The sequence below is a fragment of the Etheostoma spectabile genome, unplaced genomic scaffold (assembly GCF_008692095.1).
Source record: "Etheostoma spectabile isolate EspeVRDwgs_2016 unplaced genomic scaffold, UIUC_Espe_1.0 scaffold00008891, whole genome shotgun sequence".
Lineage (NCBI taxonomy): Eukaryota > Metazoa > Chordata > Actinopteri > Perciformes > Percidae > Etheostoma > Etheostoma spectabile.
In genome coordinates, this window is record NW_022603637.1 from 5645 (window position 1) to 32552 (window position 26908).

The window sequence follows — 26908 nt, forward strand, 5'->3', positions numbered from 1 at the left end:
AGAACTCCAAACTAAACATGGCACAAGTCAACGGCATTTCTACAACTTCATGATCACAGCTTCCATCTGGAAGTGGAAGAAGATTACAATGTTCACGAGGAATCTGGTCAATCATCCTGGATTATTCCATGCAAAGTTCATTCATTAGTTCATAACAATAAGCTCACATATTTCTGGAAGTGGGATCCTGTCCAGACTCAGCTGATCAGCAGTGAGAGACAGGAGGAGACTCTCCGTCCTACACAGGACACAGAGACACTGAGGAGCCACGAGACCTGAACCTGAACCCAGGATAGAGAGTCTGAGTGAATGAGGTGTTGAAGGTGTGGAGGTGGATCAGTGAGTCAGAGGAGACTGTGTAGAAGGACAGAGAGCCAGCAGGACAGTCCACATACACTGCTACTCTACCAGAGACACGGGAGGACGAGATGGGGGTTTCTCTGTTATTGTGCCAGACAGAGTAACGATCATCATCGCAGAACAGACACCAGGACTGATCATTACATCCAAACACACAGTCTCTGCTGACTCCTGTCCTCCTGATTCCTCTGTAACTAACTGATATAACAACCCATCCTCTGGTCTGGACCTCCCAGTAACAGCGACCAGTCAGACCATCTCTACACAGCAGCTGAGGATGACACCAGGACTCAAATCTCTCTGGATGACCAGGATATGGCTGATCCTCCTCCACATATGTCACCGTCCTGTTGTTGTCAGACAGTTTGAGTTTCCTGTTCACCGTGTTGGTGTCGACTGTGAGTTCACAGGAATCTGACGGAGAGAACGAGACACAACACAGCTGCAGTTATTAACCAATCAGCTCTCTGGTGATGACATCACAGGGTTGAATGAGTGATGTCACAGTCTGATGAATGAAATTAAAAACACACTTACACTTCCTCAGACCTGGTGTCAACCATCTGACTCCAGCAGGCTCCACCCTGAAAGGAGGGGGGGTCATTACATCACTCTCTCACACAGCTGGGTTCTGGTCTAATGGAGCGCTGGGTTCTGGTCTAATGGAGCGCTGGGCTTTCCTCATTTTATATTCATATTTCGGCCGTCAATCAATTCTAATCTTTCATTCAGTTTAATTTCCTTTAACTTCTTCCCTGGGATCTACCCTTTTAGTCTTTAGGACATCGGGACGTTTGACGTGTCCAACGTCCATAAAATGATGTCTTCATCATAGACTACATGTTACATAATGAGGACATCAGCTGGAAGACAGAGAGAGAAATCATGATGAAATTATCAATTATTGTAAAATAGGATGTTGATAATTCCGATTATTTTGATAAATATTGAGATGAAGATTAATTATTCCTATTATAAATTATATTTTTATTATTTGTTGATTGGAACCAAAACCAATGTTATTGTAACATCGTCTGTTTCTAACTGCTTTCACATCCAGATCAGAGCCCGTTATCTACCAGACCAGATACCAACGGGGGTCTGGGTCTCTACCAGACCAGATACCAACGGGGGTCTGGGTCTCTACCAGACCAAATACCACTGGGGGTCTGGGTCTCTACCAGACCAAATACCAACGGGGGTCTGTGTGTTGCTTTGCTTAAACTTTATAATAAGCAGACGAGGCGTATTTGCTGGTTGAACATACTTTACTCAACAGCTTTCTTCAAACAACGCTGCTGTGCTACCCGCATGGCTACTACTGTTTTTTACTTCCTGCCTCCAGCTTCCACTACCGTGGCATGCTGGGTAATGGAGTTCTTAACCCAATGTATCCATAACATCACATCTTTCCCCCTTTAATAAAACAATCTTTACCTTTATAACTAAATAACATTTACCCCCGTAGAAACATAGCCATCTTCAAGTTCTTAACTATACATGTAAACAAATGTTTCAGTTTAAACTTCGATTTTTTTTTTTTCTTTTCTTTTTCATCTTAAAAGGTCCATGTTGCATTTTGCTCCTCCAAAAAAAAAACTAAACTTTAGCAACTTTCAATCAACCGTTTAGGTGGCTGAACATGTCTCTTAGGTCTAGCCTGTACTCCAGCAGCTGGCAATTTCGACAGTTTGGAAGGTGTCTCAACAGCTGGTGGTGCAGACGCTGCTGTGAGACCACTGTCAGTTAGCTCCATAGATTCAGCCGTGTCCCGCTGAACTGTCTCCTGAGCTGTAGTGTCCTTCTCAGTCAGCTGTAGTTGAAGATCCGTGCGGTTCCTCCTCAGAAACACTCCATTCTCCGTCTGGATCCTGTAGGAGCGTGGAGCAACTTCCTCCTCCACCTGTCCCTTTAGTCTCCATGTGCCTGTAGAGATGTCCCTGAGACGCACCATGTCTCCAGGCTTCAGCATCGGTAATTGATTTGCCGTTCGATCAAACCAATGTTTTTGTTTCGCTTTCTGTTCCTCCTTTACTTTTCTGACTTTATGAGCACTTTTTGGCGTCAGCAGGTCTTCATTATTGGTAGGTTAGAGCGAATGCGTCTACCCATCAGCATTTGGGCTGGTGATAGCCCGTTCTGTAGAGGTGCACTCCTATAGATCAGTAAACTTTCTGAAAGTCATCTCTGTCCTGTGCTTTTTTCATCATGCTTTTCACTGTTTTCACTGAGCTTTCTGCTAAGCCGTTGGACTTGGGATAGGTGGGACTCGACGTAGAGTGTTGAAACCCCCATTCTTTGGCAAAGGCAGCAAACTCGCTGCTGGAAAACTGAGGCCCATTGTCCGAAAAACACTTCACATGGGACATCATGTCTGGCGAAGACAGCTTTGAGGTAGCTGATGACTGCCTTGCTTGATATTGACGGCAGCGCTCCAACTTCTGGATAATTTGAAAAGTAGTCAGTGACCACTATGTAACTCTTTCCATTACAGTCAAATAGTTCCAACCTTGTAGTAAGGTCTGTGGGGCACCGGATGAGTCATCAGTGGCTCAGCTTGTTGTTTTGGCCTGTGGATGCGACAAAGTTCACATGACGCTATTGTCTGGCTGATATCTTGGTTGATTCTCGGCCAGTACATTACTTCTCTTGCCCGTCGTTTACACTTGACTTCTCCGAGGTGGCCTTCGTGTATCTTTTGGAGCATTTGTTTACGTAGTGACGATGGAATAACAAACTTGCTCCCCTTCAACACTAAGTCATCTACCACAGTGAACTCGGCTCTGCAGTTCCAGTAGTCTTTTATGTTCATGGGGCAATCCTTTTTGTTTTCAGGCCATCCTTTCTGTATCGCACGCTTGAGTTCTTTCATAGTTTCGTCAGCATTTGTCTCTCTCCTTATCTGTTCTGTTCTGTCAGCTGTTACTGGCAGATTTGTCACAATCATGTCCACGTATGCCTGTATTTCTGCATTGCTCTCGCTGTCCGTACGTTCCCTTTATCCACTGCTCTAGACAAGGTGTCGGCGGTGTACATGTATTTCCCTTGTGTATATATCATGTGCACGTCATATTTTTGCAGCCTGATTAGCATGCGTTGTATCCGCACAGGACAGTCATTCAGAGGTTTGGACATGATGGACACCAGAGGTTTATGGTCAGTTTCTACTTCAAAAGCTTGACCATAGACATATTGGTGAAAGCGTTCACATGCATACATGCTTGCTAATAGCTCCTTCTCAATTTGAGCGTACCTGGACTCCGCGCTTGTCAAGGCTCTGGACGCATAGGCGACAGGTAGCCACTGCTCGTCGTATTGCTGCAGCAGCACCGCTCCCAGGCCGTACTGTGACGCATCTGCTGAGATTCTTGTTCTCTTTTCTGGGTCATAAAACTTTAACACGGGCTCTTGTGTCAGAGTCTCCTTCAGTTTCACAAAACATTTCTCCTGCTCATGAGACCAGATCCATTCATTCTTCTGTTCAAGAAGACTCCTGAGAGGTGCTGACTGCGCTGACAACTGTGGGACGAACTTGGCCAGATAGGTGACCATTCCCAGAAAACGTCTGACCTCATCTTTGTTGTTTGGTCTTTCCATGTTGTTGATTGCTGACGTTTTTCTCGGGTCAGGCTTCACTCCCTCTTCACTGACAACATCTCCCACAAAGGTAAGTGTTTTCACTCCAAACTCACATTTGTCTTTGTTAAGTTTCAGATTCACTTCCCTTGTCTTGTCTAAAACTTGTCTCAGTCTTTCGTCATGTTCTTCTCGATTCGACCCCCAGACTATGATGTCATCCATCATTGTCTCCACTCCTGGTATGTGCTCGAAGATCATGTGTATAGTCTTATGGTAGACTTCAGGTGCTGACAAGATACCATACGGCAGACGAAGAAACCTGTACCTGCCCTCAGGTGTATTGAATGTGCACAGTTTCGAACTCTCCTCGTCCAGCCTCAGCTGCCAGAACCCTGACGAAGCGTCTAGTTTACTGAACCATTTAGCTCCCGCAAACTGTGCCATGATTTCTTCTCTGGTTGGTAACTTAAAGTGTTCTCTTTTTATCGCTTTGTTCAAGTCCCTTGGGTCCAAGCACGTTCTCAGAGCACCTGTTTTCTTTTGCAAAACAACCAGCGAGCTGACCCATTCAGTTGGTTCGTCTATTTTCTTGATGACCTCCAATTTTTCCATGCGCGCTAGCTCCTCTTTCAGTTTACTACGCAGCGCAAAAGGAATTTTCCTGCAAGGATGCACAACAGGAGGCACACTTTTATCCACACGTATTTTGTGTTCTCCAGGTAGACATCCAAGTCCTTCGAAACAGTCCTTATACTCCTCCATGAGTGAGTCATGGTCATTTGCAGTATCTGATGTCACAACAAACACTCTTTTAACCAGATTGAGCTTTGTACATGTCTTGAGTCCCAGAATTGGTTGTGCACTCGTATCCACGATCAGCAGCAATGCTCTTATCTGCTGGCCTCTGTGTTTAAAGGTTGCGATGCATCCGCCTTTAACAGGAACCCGTTCTCCAGTGTATCCTGTCACTTTTGTTTTTATAGGATGAATTTTACTTTTCACTGTCAATTTTTATAGTCTTCAAAAGATAACAGGTTTACATGGGCACCTGTATCTAACTTGAACAGTATTATCGTCTCATTCACCTCTATTGGCACAATCCATTCCTCTTTTTCTGTTTTATGGGCACGTACCACATCTACGATGAACTCATCATCCTCCTCTTCATCCTCACCAACTGCGTGAACTTTCTGTTTAAAAGCTGACTTGCAACATCTTGCATAGTGATTGCTCTTTCCACATTTGTTACAAGATTTTCCATAGGCAGGACATGATTTTGGCTTGTGGCTGCCTCCACATTTACCACATTTGAATTCTTCAGATTTCTCTTTCTGATCTTTTTGTTTGGTAAATGTTGTCTTTTTCCTCAGCTCTTTATGTACTGCATGCACTGTAGTTTCACCTCTCCGAAGCTCTTTGCTTGTGCTCGAGTGGTTTCCGCTGCTCTGCACATAGTGACACACTTGTCTAGTGTAAGTCCAGTCTCTCTGAGCAGTCTTTCTCTAAGTGCATTATCCACTGTGCCACAAACAATCCTGTCTCTCACTAGTGAATCTCTCAGGGTGCCAAATTCACATGTTTTGCTTAGTATGTGAAGCTCTGCTAAGTACTGGTCAAAAGGTATTCCTTGCTTTTGATCATGGGTGAAAAACTTATACCTCTCAAATGTCACATTCTGACTAGGCACGAAGTACTCTTCAAACTTTGTCATTAGATCTGCTAATGTCAGATTAGCTTCATCCAGCTGAAAGCTATTATATATGTCCAAAGCATCTTCTCCCATAACATGCAAAAGGATGTGAGCTTTCAATTTTTCGTCCTCACCCCCTGCTCCACTTGCTGCTAAATATATATTAAATCTTTGCTTAAAACGCTTCCAATTATCAGCAAGATTACCAGTCAGTTGCATGGAAGTGGGTGGACTTAGCCTCTCCATTACTGAACGTCGGGGTATCAGGACTTCCCCAGCCCTCTCTTGTTGCTGGATGTCCTCCAATTCGGGCACAAGATCCTCTTCTACTTGTTCGATCTGTCCCTCGTCCCCCGCTTCACTTCCACTGCCTCTTGTAGCCATCACACGCCGTAGCAAACTCTCCTAGCATGTTGCCGTCTTGCACCCGCGACAAATCTTCCTTCCGTAGCTGCTCGCGGCCACTTCTGACACCATGTGTTGCTTTGCTTAAACTTTATAATAAGCAGACGAGGCGTATTTGCTGGTTGAACATACTTTACTCAACAGCTTTCTTCGAACAACGCTGCTGTGCTACCCGCATGGCTACTACTGTTTTTTACTTCCTGCCTCCAGCTTCCACTACCGTGGCATGCTGGGTAATGGAGTTCTTAACCCAATGTATCCATAACATCACAGTCTGGGTCTCTACCAGACCAAATACCAACGGGGGTTTGGGTCTCTACCAGACCAAATACCAACGGGGGTCTGGGTCTCTACCAGACCAAATACCAACGGGGGTTGGGTCTCTACCAGACCAAATACCAACGGGGGTCTGGGTCTCTCATGCCGGGGCAACTGGAAATGTCTGCTCTCTGCTGCTCCAAAACAGACGTGGCCGGCCGCTATAGCAGAGTTACCACGGAAACACTGGAACAAATCCAGGTTAGCCTCTCCTGCTCAACAACACACAGCTGCTGTGTTAAGGACAATAAAACTGGGGACAAATGTCAGCAGGGTGATCCGGTGCTGTCCCTCTGGTAAACCTCGAGGAGGTTTGGGTCTCTCATCTCGGGAAAACTATGATATTCTGGCCCTGGGTCATATCTCTGGCCCAGGTCCAGGTCCTGGTCCAGGTCCAGCAGGCGGCGTCTCCCACGCTGTTACTCCAGCAACTGAAGTTAGCTGCATTCAAGAACTTCTTCTGTGGTGTTGGAGAGTAAGAGGAGAGATCCAAACACTGGCACAGCTTTACAGAAGAAATGGGTCATGTAAGGTATAGGAAAAACAACGACAACAAACCCAGTCTTGGTCTCCACCCTGTGTCCACTCCCAGCCTGAATGTGGACAGGATTACAGCTTTTCATTTACAGAGACCCAACATTTACCCCAAGGACAACCATTTGGTGCAACAGTGGACGTTTCTCTGTAGAGAGACATATATTGTGTTTGCACCACAGGGACTAGGAAAGAGCGTTTTGAGAGACTTTTAGAACGTAGAGCCGTACTCTCCCAGCACAAGAGGAACTTAGAGAAATAACTGGTCCAGACGTCAGAGTACGTCTCTGATCGATCATATGAGCCATGCAGCACCGGCAACTGACATTTTAAACCTCTAGCTAACTAGTCTGTCTAAAGAGGAGATTAATGCTTCATCCACACACTCTGCTCACAGTGTAAAGCACATTTAGCATTGTGCTAAGCTAGGCTAAGCCTGTCCTGGACTTCTCTCTGCCGAGTAGAAACTGATTTAATCCAGAGAAAGAGGGAAAAGGATGTTTCTTAAAATGGCAGTCTGGTATCTGTCCAAACTACGTCAATTATTAACAAAGGGAGTTATCATTTTAGTTCCTGGAGAAGTTCTCCTTTAAAACTTTCTACACTAACATCTCCTTCTTGTTGATCAGTGTGTGTACCTGAGAGTGTCCAGTCTCCAGAGAGGATCCTCCAGTCCCGCTGACAGCAGCTTCACTCCTGAGTCTCCTGGATGATTGTAGCTCAGGTCCAGCTCTCTCAGGTGGGAGGGGTTGGAGCTCAGAGCTGAGACCAGAGAAGAACAGCCTTCCTCTGAGATCAGACAGCCTGACAGACTAGAAACACACAGAACAACACACAGGAAGCCTCTGTCAACACGTGGAGCCATGTGCTAGTTCTTTCTTTGTTTGTTTTCCAGGTACATTTTAGTCCAGATTCAGGATGATCTTTAAAATCATCTGCAGTATTTAATTATTTAGTCTCAAAACTACTGCTAAAGTTTATCATATCAACAGACACAAAGCTACACGTCAGCTGCTTATCAACTAAAGTTAGTCAGAGTTTAAATGGTCATCAGTTGAACGGGTTAATGAATCCTGACCTGAGAGTCTCCAGTGTGCAGTGTGGACTCTTCAGTCCATCAGAGATCAGCTTCCCTCCTGAATCCTGCAGGTTGTTGTTACTCAGGTCCAGCTCTCTCAGACTAGAGGACTGGGAGCTGAGAACTGAGGACAGAGCTTCACAGCTTCTCTCTGACAGGTTACAGCCACTCAGCCTGGAGAGACCACAGGAAGGAAACAAGTTGTTAAATTCAGTGGAAGATCTAGAAAGTATTACATGGGGAAGAAAAGGGGGGGGGGGGGCAAGATGTCTTGGATGTGTAGACAGAAATGTATTCACAACAGGAATAAGCCCGTTGTTCAAACTAAACTAAACTTATCACATTAAATCAAAACCCTCTTATGTAAGAAGAGATTATAAAACAATGGTTACCAACTAAATAAAAAGATCTAGAGATCGTGGAATATTCCAAAATGCAATAACTTCCGCACATATAAACACCAAACTGCTTGGCTAACTTAATCTGGTTATAACTAAAATATCTACTGACATAAAAACATGTTCATGGATAGATTTAAGTGCTATACATCTGCAAACTTCATTATTGATCAGTGGCACAGCTGATGTGGTCCAAACAGCTGATGTGGTCCAAAAAGCTGATGTAGTCCAAACAGCTGATGTGATCCAAATTATTCCAGTAACAGTTATCTCCAGAGATTAAAATGTTGTTTCATCCAATGATTCACGTCTCATCCTCTTCCAACCATTCATCAAAACTAAGTCCTCCGTATGAATCAAAATTAACAACAAAACAATCCATTGTATCGATGTTGTGGGCTAACGTTACTGTTTCTATGATTCAGCTCTGGAAGTTGCAATGTTGCCATGGAAATGATGGAGTAATATGTCATGTGATGCACCAGGTGTGCTCCAATGTCACTGGGGGGGCTGTCATGCTGATTTGAGGATGTTCTAAATGTCTAGATGACCAATCAGATTGTCTGGTTGGATCTACTTCAGAATCAGAATCAGAATCAGAATCAGCTTTATTCGCCAGGTATGACATACAAGTATACATACGAGGAATTTGACTTAGGTTGGAGCAAGCCTCCGGGCGGCAGCTATGGAACAGCGCCACCACACGCTTATCTCGAAAAGAAACAATGCAGACAGCAACATGGTAATACAAACATCACAACATAATGCACAAGACAACACACAGTTCATGTGAAAACGTGAAGGAATTTTGGGGGGGGGGGGTAGTTGATCAGTTGCAGTCCAATTTAGGGTGACTCGGTAGAATTTATCCAAATCAATGTCCATCACTCATTTGTCACCGACCTCAGCGTCATGCGAGCATCCAGGTCACGTAGTGATTTTTGTAGTCCATCTACCTTTTCAGCCAGTCCGGTGGTTACACGAAGCAACTCCACCGACTGGGCCCTGTTGGTATCAATCCCCTTCTGCGCTTCGACGGTCCAGTCTGAGATGTTACGAGACAGTTCACAGGACTGGTCTGCCCTCAGATGTAAAACCTTCATCCTCTCAACCACTCCGTGTAGGCACTCTTTAAGTTCCCCAGACAGCTGGTGGGTGAATTTGCTGGCGGCTGTCTTACCAATTTTACGGTAGGTCAGCGAGACCCCAAGGCCGATGATCAGGAGCCCCACCAACAGTAGTACAATTATCCAAATATCTTCAACGTCCTCCACAGTGAGAACGTCCAGGTAGACCACCTGCCAATCCCGTGAATAGGAATTGCGAACATAGCCTGCCGGGAACGTCCCGCTGGGGCAGGCCGGCTCCCCCGGAGAAGCATGTTTAGATGAAAAAATCTTGTCAATAGCGCTGAGTGACCAGTTAATCAATTCCATTTCGAATGTTTCAGGAAAACAGCAGGCAGGGGACAAAGAGAAAAGAGAAAAGGAGATTCCACAAGACAGGGTAGACAGACTGGGAAGAAGCCAAGCTAAGATAAGAGGGGAGAGGAGGAAAAACACGTCTGCTCTCGCCAGAGTCAGGAAGAAGAAAACTGGTATATTATATATATATATATATATATATATATATATATATATATATATATATATATATAGGTGTATAATCAGGAATAAACAAAGTCACATGATATTAAAATAAATGATTTCTGGATCTCAGCCACAGTTCATTATTCATTCTTTATGAAGTGATTCTAGATCAGAATAAAATACTTTGGAAACATTCACATGTTTTACTCCAAAGTATTTTTCAGTACTGTGTTTTCAAAGATTATTGTTGTTGGTCTGACCTGAGAGTCTCCAGAGTGCAGTGTGGACTCTTCAGTCCATCAGAGACCAGCTTCCCTCCTGAATCCTGCAGGTTGTTGTTACTCAGGTCCAGCTCTCTCAGACTAGAGGACTGGGAGCTGAGAACTGAGGACAGAGCTTCACAGCTTCTCTCTGACAGGTTACAGCCACTCAGCCTGGAGAGACAACAGGAAGGAAACAAGTTGTTATATTTAACTCCTGTTGAAAGATATCGTAGAATTTGTTGATGATTAAATATCACTTACAGAGCTTTTTTGGAGAGACAGTAATAAATCAATCTCAGCCATATGTCATACTTAGTAGGTTACAAAATATTATAAATAGATGGATTCTGTCCCACTTACAGAGCTTTTTTGGAGGCTTTGACCACTGGCAGCAGCCTCAGAAGAGCCTCCTCTGAAGTAGAGTATTTCTTCAGGTCAAACACGTCCAGATCTTCTTCTGATGACAGTAAGATGAAGACCAGAGCTGACCACTGAGCAGGAGACAGTTCATCTGTGGAGAGACGTCCTGAACTCAGGTACCGTTGGATCTGCTCCACTAGAGAACGATCATTCAGTTCATTCAGACAGTGGAACAGGTTGATGCTTCTCTCTGCAGACTGACCCTCATCCATCTTCTTGTTGATGTACTTCACTGTTTCCTGATTGGACTCTGAGCTACTTCCTGTCTGTGTCAGCAGACCTCGTAGGAGCTTCTGATTGGTCTGCAGTGAAAGACCCAGGAGGAAGCGGAGGAACAGGTCCAGGTGTCCATTAGGACTCTGTAAGGCCTTGTCCACAGCACTCTGGTAGAACTGTGTTGATGATGTTTGTTCTTCTGCCAGCAGGTTGACTCCAGAGTTGGTGAAGGTCAGATGGACATGAAGAGCAGATAGAAACTCCTGAACACTCAGATGGACGAAGCTGAACACCTTGTCCTGGTACAGTCCTCTCTCCTCTTTAAAGATCTGTGTGAACACTCCTGAGACCACTGAGGCTGCTCTGATATCGATGCCACACTCTGTCAGGTCTGATTCATAGAAGATCAGGTTGCCTTTCTGCAGCTGCTCAAAAGCCAGTTTTCCCAGAGACTCCATCATCTTCCTGGTCTCTGGACTCCAGTGTGGATCTGTCTCAGCTCCTCCATCATACTTGATGTTCTTCACTTTGGACTGAACCACCAGGAAGTGGATGTACATCTCAGTCAGGGTCTTGGGCAGCTCTCCTCCCTCTCTGGTCTTCAACACGTCCTCCAGAACTGTAGCAGTGATCCAGCAGAAGACTGGGATGTGGCACATGATGTGGAGGCTTCGTGATCTCTTGATGTGGGAGATGATTCTGCTGGCCTGCTCCTCATCTCTGAATCTCTTCCTGAAGTACTCCTCCTTCTGGGCGTCAGTGAACCCTCTGACCTCTGTCACCATGTCAACACACCCAGGAGGGATCTGATTGGCTGCTGCAGGTCGGGTGGTTATCCAGAGGCGAGCAGAGGGAAGCAGATTCCCCCTGATGAGGTTTGTCAGCAGCACACCCACTGAGGTGGACTTTTTAATATCAGTCAGGATCTCAGTGTTGAGGAAGTCCAGAGGAAGTCGACACTCATCCAGACCGTCAAAGATGAAGACCACCGGGAACTCTTCAAACCTGCAGATTCCTGCTTCTTTGGTTTCACTAAAGAAGTAATCAACAAGTTCCACCAAGCTGAACTTTCTCTCTTTCAGCACATTCAGCTCTCTGAAGGTGAATGGGAATGTGAACTGGATGTCCTGGTTGGCTTTGCCTTCAGCCCAGTCCAGAGTGAACTTCTGTGTTAAGACTGTTTTCCCAATGCCAGCCACTCCCGTTGTCATCACTGCTCTGATTGGTTTATCTCTTCCAGGTGGGGTTTTAAAGATATCTTCTTGTCTGATTGCTGGTTCTGGTGTGTCTGGTTTCCAGGATGCTGTTTCAATCTGTCTGACCTCATGTTGATCATTGACCCCTGCAGCCCCTCCCTTCAGGAGGTAGATCTCTGTGAACATCTGATTCAGAACGGTTTGGTTTCCTGCTTTAGCAATCCCCTCAAACACACGCTGGAACTTCCTGTCTAGCTTAGATTTGAGTTTACGCTTACAAACTCCTGCTGGACTTCCTGAATGAACACAGAACAAAGAAGATCAGTAGGTGATTTATAAAGGAACAGGAACATACTCTGACCCTTCTCTGGAGACATTAGTAAACGTCCCATTAGTCCAGCAAGTTAAATCTTTAGAGAAATCCTCTTACTGCTCTGCAGACGGTCAGCCAGCTCGTCCTGCTTCATTCTCCTCAGGAAGCGCAGTGTGATCTTCAGAAACGCCTCTCTGCTCCTCCTCTGCTCTTCATCCTCATCCTCCCTCTGACTCTCTGGGCATTCTGGGTGATCTGGTCTCAGAAGCTTCTGGATCTTCTTCAGCTCGTTCTTCACAAAAGTGACAATGCCGTTCTCCAGCAGCTGGAACAGAAGATTATATGAATAACAATCAGACTGAAATCATGGAAGCAACCATCAGATCCATGATGGACAGACTGAGGACCCTCTGGTCTTAACAGGGCAGCATGGAGATGATTGGGAACAGAATAGATGTCAAAGTAGTTGGTGTACATGTACAGACCATAAAGATGGAGTCCAGGTGGGTTTGATGCTGCTGGGAGGACTGGGACCCACTGGGACCCTCTGAGCTCTCCTGGTCCACTCTGTGGAGGAATCAGGAAGAATTAGCTCCCATCATGTCTGTCCACACAGAGACACACACAAGGTAAAGGTTCTGGGACTTAAAGTGTTGATTCCAACATAGAATCAGATGGTTTCCCCTGACAGTAAAGAGTTGGTGGTCTTGCTGACCCCCCTGTTGGTGGTCCTGCTGACCCCCCTGTTGGTGGTCCTGCTGACCATATTGTGAATGTAAAGAAGTAAGAGGTAAACAAGGGCTCCAACAAGGTTGGTCTGAAGCAGGTTTTTTTTTTTAATTTGGTACTAGGTGTACTTTGGAATACTGCAGGGCGTATGTGAAATCTGTGCAAAAATGGTATTCATAAATTCCTAAAAAATTATATTATATTAATGAATGAAGTGATAGATTCTAAACATTTCTAATGGAACATTTAAATGTTTTAGTTAAAAAAGGTTTTTGTTTTTGCGTTTGCGCTGGTCAGGGGGTGCTTAGCTTAAAAAAAACAATTCAAATGGGTTACAACATTGAATAAAGTTTTTGAGTGGTCATGGAAGAAAACATTTATAGGCAGAAGAAGTTTGGGGTTGTCCTCAAAACGATTTTTGAGCGGTTGTCCTCAGCTGACTCAGCGGGGGGGGGAGGGCTTAGATGGGCCTGTTTTTTTAGTTGGCGAGAACAGCTAACATGGACTGAGGATACTGTTGGATGGTGGTTCCCCGTTTTTTGCTTCCAAAGGGGGGGAAATCTGGTGATGAAGCCACGCACTGAAACTTATGTGTCTTAACTTATGGTCTTATGGGGAGGGGGGGGGTGCACATAAAGTTACCCTGGAAAGGGCACTCTGAAGCTACGGGAGATTTAAAATGCTTTTTTTGATGGGGCTACAACACCAGATCCTTTTGGTCCAGACCAGGTCCAGTATTAAACTGAGATCTACAGTTGAAGACCGGTCCCACTGGACAGCTTTCAGATGGAGAATATAAATATATGTGAAGAAGAAGAAAAATGCTGAGAATGCATTCTCTGGAGAAATTAAAGTTAAAACATGAATCAGTAAGGATTATTAATCAGAATATTTTAACAAATAAAAGTCTAGGCGGAAATAGGCGTGGCCTATATCGAGATACAGTAGGATCCAGGGAACGCGTGGATATAAGGTTTTTAAATGTCAGATATACAGTTTGGGAGTTATAGGACCCAAAGGGTTTTTCCGCTATAGCGCCTCCTAGTGGTGGAAGTGGGTACATTGTAGCGTCTGAGGTCTTTGCAGAGTTTTTGGACCAGTCCTGAAAATGGCACACCGCCCCCATGTACGATTTAGGCTGGAGTGGAAGTTTTATGCGGAGAAGAATAATCATATGGTCAAAAAGGAAAAGAGGAGGAAAAACAATAGGAGTCCACAGCCCTGCTGTGTGAACCGCGTCGCTTTGCTACTGTGGTCCATGCACCAGTTGGCATCGGTGAACAGGGGAGCTGCCAAAAGAGGAACAGGAAGCGTAACACGGGGAGGCAGACGTCAGGAAATATCGAGAGGCGTGTGCCGCAGAGTCGGCGGTACACTGCTGTTACAAACGTCCCAGAGCCCCAAAGGATTTGTTGACTCCAGAGGTGGCGTAGGTCAGATGGACATGGTTTTGTCGGTCTGGTTTCATTTTCTATAAAAGCTTGTCTTTCCCACATTTGGTACAGAGCCTCCGAGCTGCATGGTAAACAATCATCACAGGTTTGGTGTTGATAGACTTTACTGTGGCAGATAGATTGCAATTTCAAATTTCCCATTGAAATGCATTGAGTTTTTAGACAAAACTAACAAACGTTGATTATAGCGCCCCCTAACGGCCCGTCTTCGACACATCTGGTAGACAACATCGGGAGGCATGGGAAACACTTCCTTAAGGTTGTGTGTTGATACCATTTAACTTGGCTGAGATATGATATATGTTCGTTAGCTTACTAAATAAAATTATAAAAAAGCCCAAAATGGTCTACGCTGATTATAGCGCCCCCTAATGACCTATATTTACCAAATGTTTGCTTTACCACATTTGGAACAGAGCATCAGGTAGGCTTGTTAAACACTGTCAAGTTACACACAAGTTATGCGTTGATGCCATTTAATTTAGACAAGATATGATATATGTGTTTGTTAGCTTACTTCATAAAATTAGTTTGGTCGTCAAATGTGCACACGTTAACGTAGCAAAATTCTTTATATAACTTTTTGTCGTGACCATCTGGAGATGCTACACACCAGGTTTCATGTAGATCTGTCACACGGCCTAGGACGAGTTCGAAGAAGTAGGTTCCGTGCTTATTGCAAAAACAACTTTAAGCAGAAATGGGCGTGGCCTATATCACGTGACTCGGCGTGATTCAGTGAACACGTGGATGTAAAGATTTTTAATGTTGGTCCAAAAACTTCTCTGGAGACATAAAAGTTAAAACATGAATCAGTAATATTATAATATTATTAACAGCTGACCTCTCTCCAGCAGAGGGTTGATCTCCTTTAAAGTCAATGAAGCGATCATTAGACCAGTCGCTCTTGAAGGACACACAGCTGGGTCCAGGTCCAGCAGAGTCTGGTCTCTGACGGATCCTGTTACACAGAGAGTAAGACCAACAGGGATGGAAATCCACTTTTTAATATTCAGACACAAAAACTGCTGCAGATACAAGCAGCGACTAAAACTAGAACTGCAAGCAGTTAGGACGAGGTCCAAGCCTCCCCACGCACGTCTTCTCGACGCCAGTCGGCATCGGGGAACCGGGGAGCTCGCAAGAGAGGAACCTGAAGCGTAACGCGGAAGGGCAAAAGTCAGGAAATATTGAGAGGCGTGCGCTTCAGGGTCGGCGGTACATTGTTGTTACAAACATCCCAGAGCCCCAAAGGATTATTAATAACCTTTTGTCGGTCTGGTTCCATTTTCTATAAAAGCTCGTCTTTACCAAGTTTGGTACAGAGCCTCCGAGCTGCATGGTAAACAATCATCACAGGTTTGGTGTTGATAGACTTTACTGTGGCAGATAGATTGCAATTGCAAATTTCACATTGAAATGCATTGAGTTTTTAGACAAAACTAACAAACGTTGATTATAGCGCCCCCTAACGGCCCGTCTTTGACACATCTGGTAGATAACATCGGGAGGCATGGGAAACACTTCCTTAAGGTTGTGTGTTGACTAGGGATGAGCGAGTACAGCATTATCTGTATCTGTTTACCACATGAATTATCTGTATCCGGATCCGTACTCGGACTGGGCGGGGCCTAAACCGGAGTGGTCAGATTTACCCGGAAGTGGGTCGGGTTCTCTTGAAATGTGCGGGGCTTTAACCGGTATGTTATTTAAGCATGCAATTGATATGAGTTGATCAAAAATTGTTATATTTATTGCTGATTAGAAAACTATTTACATGACCAGCATCAAGCTTCAGATCAATGGTGTGTGTGTGTGGTGTGTGTGTGTGTGTGGTGTGTGTGTGTTGTGGTGAGTAAGGGAGAGACACAGAGAGAGAGGGGGCGGGGGCAGCTGACAGTAAAAAAAAAAAAATCTCTCGATGGCAGAGACGCAACGGGAGTCACATTTAAACCAAGCAGCATGTCTGAAACCCACGTTCACCAGAAACCTACTGGTTACTATGTAGGCGATGATTTGACCAGTCGCTCTTAAAGGACACACAGCTGGGTCCAGGTCCAGCAGAGTCTGGTCTCTGATGGATCCTGTTACACAGAGAGTAAGACCAACAGGGATGGAAATCCACTTTTTAATATTCAGACACAAAAACTGCTGAAGATACAAGCAGCGACTAAAACTAGACTAACACAAAGAAGTTCAATGAACTAGACAAAAAACTGGGTTCAACAGCTCAAACACCAGAGACTATACAGGACCAGACCTGATCCAGTATTTACCTAAAGGCTAGAGGTGAAGACTGGTTTAACTGGACAGCTTTCAGATGGAGAATATAAATATATGTGAAGAAGAAAGATGCTGAGAATAAACTCCAAAAACTTCTCTGGAGACATAAAAGTTAAAACATGAATCAGTAATATTATAATATTATTAACAGCTGACCTCTCTCCAGCAGAGGGTTGATCTCCTTTAAAGTCAATGAGGCGATGAGTTGACCGGTCGCTCTTAAAGGACACACAGCTGGGTTCAGGTCCAGCAGAGTCGGGTCTCTGATGGATCCTGTTACACAGAGAGTAAGACCAACAGGGATGGAAATCCACTTTTTAATATTCAGACACAAAAACTGCTGCAGATACAAGCAGCGACTAAAACTAGAACTGCAAGCAGTTAGGACGAGGTCCAAGCCTCCACGTGCACGTTGTCTGGACGCCAGTTGGCATCGGCGGACCGGGGAGCTCGCAAAAGAGGAACCCGAAGCATAACGCGGGGGGGCAATCGTCAGGAAATATTGAGAGGCGTGAGCTGCAAGGTCGGCGGTACATTGTTGTTACAAACATCCCCGAGCCCCAACGGATTATTAATAACCTCTGGGCCGTCTGCTTTCATCTTCTATAAAAGATCTTACAACATTAACCTGCTGGCCATCGTCTCTCTATGGACATCATTTCTTTTCAGGAAAAACTGATCTAGTAGAATATGTGTGCTGCACTGAGGTCACCTGAAGGTTATAAAGGTCGTAGGACCATAAAGACAAATGAATAAATAAAAAATAAAACAGAACATAAATATTAGATATATGTTGACATCACACACACAGCCATGCCTCCCGAGCATTGTGTTGTCTACAACAGTTCTATGTATGTGGAGTCATCCAGGTCCAAATAAAACCTTCTGTAGGGGACAGGAAGACAACAAAGACATCAGCACAACGGGGACACTGTTAGCTTTTAGCTCCAAAAGACAGCATGTTTTTACTAGTCATATTATTAAGTTATGAATCAGAAGTATGTTTCTACTAGTTATATTATTAAGTTACTTCTTCCTTCTTCTGTTGAGAGCAGTTGTGTTTTTCCTCCTCTCCCCTCTTATCTTAGCTTGGCTCCTTCCCAGTCTGTCTTCCCTGTCTCGTGGAACTTTTCCTCTTTTCTCTTTGTCCCCTGCCTGCTGCTTTCCTGGAACATTCGACATGGAATTAATTAAATGGTCACTCAGCGCTATTGACAAGATTTTTTCACTCAAGCATGCTTCACCGGGAAAACCGGTCTGCCCCAGTGGGACGCTCCCTGCAGGCTACGCTCATGATTCCTGGGAGGATTGGCAAATGGTCTGCCTGGACGTTCTCACTGTGGAAAACGTTAATTGAATAATTGGAATTCTGTTGGTGGGGCTCCTGATCCTTGGCCTTGGAGTCTCCCTGACCTATTGGAAAATTGGTAAGACAGCCGCCAGCAAATTTACCCACAAGCTGTCTGGGGAACTTAAAGAGTGCCTACACGGAATGGTTGAGAGGATGAAGGTTTTACATCTGAGGGCTGACCAGTCCTGTGAACTGTCTCTAACATCTCAGATTGGTCTGGGGGGGCGCAGAAGGAACCTCATGAATTGGATGCACGTATGACGCTGAGGACGAGTAATATTGATTGATGGACATTGATTTGGACAAATTTCGCCAAATCAACCTAAATTGGATTGAAATTGTGATCTATGCCCACCCCCCTCCATCACCCAAGCGGGTAAACAGCCTGCAGCTGGACTACTATCTACTCCTGTGCATTAGCTTATCTCTTCAAGGCAAGGCAGAATGAACTGAACTTTCTAACAACTTGGACAGTTTGACGCTTCATATTATACACACACACACACACACAACTCTCACTCCACACCATATATGCCCTCCCCTACCCCCCACCCCCCCCCTTCCGTCTGACTGCCTTGGCCTCTTTTTGTTTGTTTTTCCCATCCTCCGGAGTCACCTCAAAAAATGTCTTCATGTATCCACATGTACCATGTGTAGTCTTGTGCATTATGTTGTTATGTTGTTATGTCTTGTACACTATCTTGCTATAATGCTGATTCTGATGCATCTGAAGTGAAGTGTGCGCATGCGCTAACGTGCATGCTGCCTGTTGCAGTGCTACGTCTTTGTCTTCTTACTACTGGTGCTACTGGGACACAGAGTTTCCCATTGGGGATCAATAAAGTATTTCTTATTCTGATTCTGATTACAAAGTTATGAATCCGAAGTGCCTTTTAGCGTCATATACGAAGCACTTGACCTCAGAAGGGATAAATGACCTATATTTACCAAATGTTTGCTTTACCACATTTGGAACAGAGCATCAGGTAGGCTTGTTAAACACTGTCAAGTTACACACAAGTTATGTGTGGAGGCCATTTAATTTAGACAAGATATGATATACAGTGGTGTGAAAAAGTGATTGCCCCCCTTGTTAAAACATACTATAACTGTGGTTGTCCACACCTGAGTTCAATTTCTCTAGCCACAACCAGGCCTGATTATTGCCACACCTGTTCACAATCAAGGCATCACTTAAATAGGAGCTGCTTGACACAGTAAGGTCCACCAGAAGATCCTTAAAAGCTAGACATCATGCCGAGACCCAAAGAAATTCAGGAACAATTGAGATAGAAAGTAATTGAGATCTATCAGTCTGGAAAGGGTTATAAAGCCATTTCCAAAGCTTTGGGAATCCAGCGAACCACAGTGAGAGCCATTATCCACAAATGGAGAAGACATGGAACAGAGGTGAACCTTCCCAGGAGTGGCCGGCCGCCCAAAATTACCCCAAGAGCGCAGCGACGACTCATCCAAGAGGTCACAAAAGATCCCACAACAACGTCCAAAGAAATGCAGGCCCCACTTGCCTCAGTTAAGGTCAGCGTTCATGCCTCCACCATCAGGAAAAGACTGGGCAAAAATGGCCTGCATGGCAGAGTTCCAAGGAGAAAACCACTGCTGAGCAAAAAGAACATCAAAGCTCGTCTCAATTTCTCCACAACACATCTTGATGATCCCCAAGACTTTTGGGACAACATTCTGTGGACCAATGAGACAAAAGTGGAACTCTTTGGAATGTGTGTGTCCAAGTATATCGTATGTCGTAGAAGGACGACTGCATTTCATAAAAAGAACATTATACCAACAGTAAAATATGGTGGTGGTAGTGTGATGGTCTGGGGCTGTTTTGCTGCTTCAGGACCTGGAAGACTTGCCGTGATAAAAGGAACTATGAATTCTGCTGTCTACCAAGAGATCCTGAAGGAGAATGTCCGACCATCTGTTCGTGTACTCAAGCTGAAACGAACTTGGGTTCTGCAGCAGGAAAATTATCCTAAACACACCAGCAAGTCCACCACCGAATGGCTGAAGAAAAACAAAATGAAGACTTTGGAGTGGCCTAGCCAAAGTCCTGACCTGAATCCTATTGAGATGTTGTGGTATGACCTTAAAAAGGCCGATCATGCTCGAAAACCCTCTAATGTAACTGAATTAGGACAATTCTGCAAAGATGAGTGCCAAAATTCCTCCAGGACGCTGTAAAAGCCTCATTGCACGTTATCGCAAACGCTTGGTTGCAGTTGTTGCTGCTAAGGGGGCCCAACCAGTTATTAGGTTTAGGGGCAATCACTTTTTCACACAGGGCCATGATGGTTTGGATTTTTTTTTCACCTTTAATAATAAACACCTTCATTTACAAATTGCATTTTGTGTTTACTTGTGTTGTCCTTGACTATTGTTTAATTGGTTTGATGTTCCGAAACACTTAAGTGTGACAAACATGCAAAGGAACAGGAAATGAGGAATGGGGCAAACACTTTTTCACAACACTGTATATATGTATATAGGATGAATCAGTAATATTATAATATTATTAACAGCTGACCTCTTTCCAGCAGAGGGTTGATCTCCTTTAAAGTCGATAAAGCGATCACGTGACCGGTCGCTCTTAAAGGACACACAGCTGGGTTCAGGTTCAGGATCAGGAGGGTCTGGTTTCTGATGGGTCCTGATAGAAGAACATATTGAAGGTCACATGTTCAGTTAAAGACTCCCTGCATAATATAACTGAGAACATACAGTGAGGAAAATAAGTATTTCAACACTCAGCTATTTTGCAAGTTCTCCCACATAGAAATCATGGAGGGTCTGAAATTGTCACCATAGGTGCATGTCCACTGTGAGAGACATAGGCTGAATCTCATTTCTCTGTCTTACCCCTACCCCTTACCCCTTCCCCTAGCTTTTGCGCGTTCACGCGGGACCTAGTGCTGTCCCAATACCTATTAGGGCCGAGGGGGAGGGGATAGACCGAGGGCTGTATAGCCCTAGAAACCTAGTGTGGACGCGACCTCACTTGAAAACACACAGGCATCAATGGCTGCCCGTCGACCAGAGAGACACATAAATGTAAGTACTTTCGGCTTAAATAATTGATTAAAAAGTTACAACAGTCTTGTTTTGTGGTCTATGCAGTCCTGTACATGTATACTTGCAACCATGTTCCTAACTGAAACCTTTTAAAAATCGCTAGCTTGCAATGCTAACTCTAATCGCTAACGTTGAACAGTCCCACATATTTCTGCCTTGAATGGACTGTATACATCGCATAGACTGTATATAAATATATATTAATATTAACGGTCTATGATACATCGCCACGTGCTTACATATACCGCCCTGTCTCACACAGGAGGACACAGGAGGAGACAGGAGGACACAGGAGGACACAGGAGCTGGTCCAGTTTGGGGCTGAAAACGCAGACGTTTCCTAAATCCTGTGTTCATGTTGTACCCATTCATTATTGCATTGGTAGCCTACTGTATTATTGTAATCATTTGTAATTAATTCCTGTTCATTGGTCATGTACTTGTATATTGTTGTTGGTTTTGATATGGGACACTGATAAAATATATGAGGGGGGGGGTTACTGGCCAACAGGCTTCAGACTGGTCTGGAATATCAGAACAGCTGTAGTTAATTTGTTTATTTGTGGTCTTGTTTGTATTTTTTAGTTTTACACATATGAAGCCTTTTTATGTGTGTGACATGTTAGTTATGGGTCTAATAGTTGATAATGTTTCTGTAATATAATATATTTAATGTAATGTTTTTACCTGTTATGTTAAATTTATCAGCAATAAAGACAGATTTTTGTCAACAAAATGTTTTTGTGAACATCAATGACATTCAAAAGGGTAACTGAAACAGATATACAACACACCATGTATACAGGGTGTATATGTATGTACAGTGCCTTGTGAAAGTATTCGGCCCCCTGGAACTTTTCAACCTTTTGACACATTTCAGGCTTCAAACATAAAGATATAACATTTTATTTTTTGTGAAGAATCACCAACAAGTGGGACACAATTGTGAAGTGGAACGAAATCTATTGGATATTTTAAACTTTTTTAGCAAATAAAAAACTGTAAAGTGGTGCGTGCTAAATGATTGGCCCCCTTTACTTTCAGAGCAGCAAACTCAGTCCAGAAGTTCAGCGAGGATCTCTGAATGATCCCATGTGGTCCTAAATGACTGATGGGGATAAATAGAATCCACCTGTGTGGGATCAGGTCTCTGTATAAATGCACCTGCTCTGTGATAGTCTCAGGGTTTTGTTGAAAGCCTAGAGAGCATCATGAAGACCAAGGAACACACCAGGCAGGTCCGTAATACTGGTCTGGAGAAGTTTAAAGCCGGATTTGGATCCAAAAAGATTTCCCAAGCTTTAAACATCCCAAGGAGCACTGTGCAAGCGATCATTTTGAAATGGAAGGAGTATCAGACCACTGCAAATCTACCAAGACCTGGTCCCTGTAAACCTTCAGCTCAGACCAGGAGAAGATGATCAGAGACGCAGCCAAGAGGCCCATGATCACTCTGGATGAACTGCAGAGACCTCCAGCTGAGGTGGGACAGTCTGTCCATAGGACAACAATCAGTCGGACACTGCACACATCTGGCCTTCATGGAAGAGTGGCAAGAAGAAAGCCATTTCTCAAAGATATCCATAAAAAGTCTCGTCTAAAGTTACCCACAAGCCCCCTGGGAGACCTACCAAACATGTGGAAGAAGGTCTCTGGTCAGATGAAACCAAAATCAAACTTTTTGGCCACAATGCAAAACGATATGTTTGGCGTAAAAGCAACACAGCTCATGACCCTGAACACACCATCCCCACTGTCAAACATGGTGGTGCAGCATCATGGTCTGGGCCTGCTTTTCTTCAACAGGGACAGGGAAGATGGTTCAGACTGAGGGGAAGATGGATGCAGCCAAATACAGGACCATTCTGGATGAAAACCTGTTGGAGTCTGCAAAAGACCTGAAACTGGGACGGAGATTTATCTTCCAACAAGACCATGATCCCAAACATACAGCAACATCTACAAAGGAACGGTTCCCAAATAAACGGATCCAGGTGTTAGAATGGCCAAGTCAAAGTCCAGACCTGAATCCAATCCAGAATCTGTGGAAAGAACTGAACCTGCTGTTCACAAACGCTCTCCATCCAACCTCACTGAGCTCCAGCTGTTTTGCAGGAAGAATGGGCAAGAACTTCAATCTCTGGATGTTAAACTGATAGAGACGTCCCCCAAGAGACCTGCAGCTGGAATCCAGCAAAAGGGGGCTCTACAAAGTATTAACGCAAGAGGGCCAATTATTTAGCACGCACCACTTTTCAGTTTTTTATTTGTTAAAAAAGTTTAAAATATCCAATAGATTTCGTTCCACTTCACAATTGTGTCCCACTTGTTGGTGATTCTTCACAAAAAATAAAATGTTATATCTTTATGTTTGAAGCCTGAAATGTGTCAAAAGGTTGAAAAGTTCAAGGAGGCCCAATACTTTCACAAGGCCCTGGACACATGATACATGTGTATACATATTGCAAACAGACCTAAGTACTACACAGATAAGAACATCTGCCTCTGCACTACCAAAGTGAACATAAAATAACTGTTAAATATATAAATACATATGACACTGTTGTCCAAACCCACACAGTCGACAGACAGAGACGCCATCTTGGAAGTTTGTGATCAATGCTGTATGGTGATGTCACCAAGTGGTGTCCCATTTCATATGGGGATGTTTTGTTTGTCTTACCCTTGGGGTAAGGGGTAGGGGTGAAAGGGGTAAGATGGAGAAATGGGATTCAGCCTTAATCTAAAAAACATCCAGAAATCACAATGTGTGATTTTTTAAACTATTTATTTGTATGATACAGCTGTAAATAAGTATTTGAACACCTGTCTATCAGCTAGAATTCTGTCCCTCAAAGACCTGTTAGTCTGTCTTCATAATGTCCCTCAAAGACCTGTTAGTCTGTCTTCATAATGTCCCCCCCCCTCCATTTATTGTCCTAAATTAGATGCACCTGTTTGAGGACGTTAGCTGCATAAAGACACCTGTCCCCCCCATCCAATCAGTAAGAATCCAACTACTAACATGGCCAAGACCAAAGAGCTGTCCAAAGACACTAGAGACTAAATTGTCCACCTCCACAAGGCTGGACAGGACTATGGGGACATGTCCAAGCAGCTTGGTGAAGACAGGTCCACTGTTGGAGACATCATTAGAAAATGGAAGAAGCTAAACATGACTGTCAGTCTCCCTCGGACTGGGGCTCCCTGCAGGATCTCACCTCGGGGGGTCTCCATGATCCTAAGAAAGGTGAGAAACCAGCCCAGAACTACACGGGAGGAGCTGGTCCAGGACCTGGAAAGAGCTGGGACCACCGTTTCCAAGGTTACTGTTGGTAATACACTAAGACGTCATGGTTTAAATCCTGCATGGCCCGGAAGGTTCCCCTGCTTAAACCAGACCATGTCCAGGCCCGTCTTAAGTCTGCCAACGACCATCTGGAGGATCCAGAGGAGTCATGGGAGGACGTCCTGTGGTCAGATGAGACCAGAATAGAACTTTTTGGTCCTAATTCCACTAATCGTGTTTGGAGGAAGAAGAATGATGAAGACCATCCCAAGACCACCATCCCTACTGTGGAGCATGGGGGGGTAGCATCATGCTTTGGGGGGGTTTCTGCACATGGGACAGGGGGACTGCCCTGTATTAAGGAGAGGAGGACCGGGGCCATGGATTGGGAGATTTTGGGGACCAACCTCCTTCCCTCAGTTAGAGCATTGAAGATGGGTCGAGGTCTTCCAACATGACAAAGACCTGAAGACCACAACCAGGAGAACCAAGGGGGGCTCTGGAAGAAGCAGATCAAGGTTCTGGGGGGGCCTAGCCAGTCTCCAGACCTAAACCCAATAGAGAATCTTTGGAGGGAGCCCAGAAACCTGACTGGTCTAGAGAAGATCTGTGTGGAGGGGGGGCCAGAATCCCTTCTGCAGGGTGTCAGACCTGGTGAAGGACTACAGGAACCGTTGGAAACAAAGGCTGCTGGACCAGATATTAACATGGATTTACTCAGGTGTTCAAATACTTATTTGCAGGTGTATCATACAAATAAAAAATCATACATTGTGATTTCTGGATGTTTTTTTAGATTATGTCTCTCACAGTGGACATGTCTCTCACAGTGGATATGTCTCTCACAGTGGACATGCACCTACGAGGACATCAGACCCTCCATGATTTCTAAGTGGGAGAACTTGCAAAATAGCAGCGTGTTAAATACTTATTTTCCTCACTGTATATAATTAAGATAAATATGTCTGTAAGCCTAATTGTTAAAATTATAACTTTCTGACAGAAACACTGATTAAAAACAATAAAAATCTCCTTTCTAAGACTCTACTTTAATAAGATCTCCTTTCTAAGACTCTACTTTAATAAGATCTCCTTTCTAAGACTCTACTTTAATAAGATCTCCTTTCTAAGACTCTACTTTAATAAGATCTCCTTTCTAAGACTCTACTTTAATAAGATCTCCTTTCTAAGACTCTACTTTAATAAGATCTCCTTTCTAAGACTACTTTAATAAGATCTCCTTTCTAAGACTCTACTTTAATAAAATCTCCTTTCTAAGACTCTACTTTAATAAGATCTCCTTTCTAAGACTCTACTTTAATAAGATCTCCTTTCTAAGACTCTACTTTAATAAGACGCCCCTGTTCTTCAGGAGGACTCGGCTCTTTAAAGGTTGGGTCATGTTGCTGACTTCATAAAGTAAATGAAACCATTTCACAGCCGCTGCTTCGACCAATCAGATCCCTCGTTCCCTCTAGAGATCAGCCAATGAGAGGCTAAGAAATCCCAACAGGAGACATATCTGTAGTACTAGTACAGCGTAGTGTAGTACTAGTACAGCATAGTGTAGTACTAGTACAGCGTAGTTAGGTCTGCATGATTCGGGACAACGATGAATCCCAGTGTTTGTGTTAAGCTAAGCTAGGTTAGCGTCCTGGTCCTGGTTTCTCGTGTGTCGGCTGCTTTCTGACCCCCTTCCACTGCGAGGCTTTAATCTGACACAGTCAGAACCAGATTGGACTCTGCTGCTTTCACGGACATGTTGTTGGTTGGGTTCAATTTCACATGAAATGTGGGAATTTCTGGATTCCCAGTCTACGGTAAATGTCCCGGTCAGAAGATAAAGGTTATTTACTCTATGAACTATGATGACAAAGACGGAAACTGAGGACATTAACTCCATCTTTTTAATCAAACTGATTCTTTATCACCACGAGCCTGTTAACAGAAACCTCCATGAACAGGGAGGGTTAAAACTCCCAGAAGGAAGAAGCATTCAGCTCGGAATATGAAATTAGTGAGAGAATGATTTTAAAACCGGGTGAAAACAGGTCCATAGATATCCCAGAGTGCACCTGGGCAACAGGCTACCGTGGGCTGGAAACAAAGAGACCCTCTACGAGAAGACCCCCCCCCCCAATGAGACAACATGACTTCTAGTTTGTTGGAGGTTTCAGAACAACTCACCTCAGTCTTCTCATCTCCATTTCCAGTTCCCTCCTCTCCATTTCCATTCTCATCAGATCCATTTCCATTCTTCTCTCCATGTCCATTCTCCACTTCTCCATTCTAATCTCCCTTACAGGTCGCCTTGTTTTTAAAGTAGCATGGACCGGTTACTCTACACACA

The 26908-nt window shown here is 44.2% G+C and overlaps 1 protein-coding gene across 1 annotated transcript; it reads right to left on the minus strand.

The window, feature by feature from the left end:
* LOC116678961 (NLR family CARD domain-containing protein 3-like) lies at nt 1-26908 on the minus strand. The gene is made up of 11 exons (XM_032508698.1): nt 26746-26908; nt 20725-20847; nt 16982-17098; nt 15387-15503; nt 12845-12926; nt 12477-12684; nt 10575-12342; nt 10212-10385; nt 7525-7698; nt 898-944; nt 1-774 (listed from the first exon to the last, which is right to left on the minus strand). The coding sequence occupies exons 1-11, from the start codon at nt 26844-26846 to the stop codon at nt 239-241; spliced, it is 3447 nt and encodes a 1148-aa protein (XP_032364589.1). The 5' UTR covers nt 26847-26908; the 3' UTR covers nt 1-238.

Bases quoted from the DNA above. Each gene is read 5' to 3' on its own strand.
- LOC116678961 (XM_032508698.1), bottom strand. From the start codon at position 26,846: ATGGAGAAGTGGAGAATGGACATGGAGAGAAGAATGGAAATGGATCTG. The intron at 20,848-26,745 runs GTGAGTTGTTCT...TTCTTCTATCAG, and splicing joins ATGGAGATGAGAAGACTGAG to GACCCATCAGAAACCAGACC. The intron at 12,343-12,476 runs GTAAGAGGATTT...GTGTTCATTCAG, and splicing joins GGCTGACCGTCTGCAGAGCA to GAAGTCCAGCAGGAGTTTGT.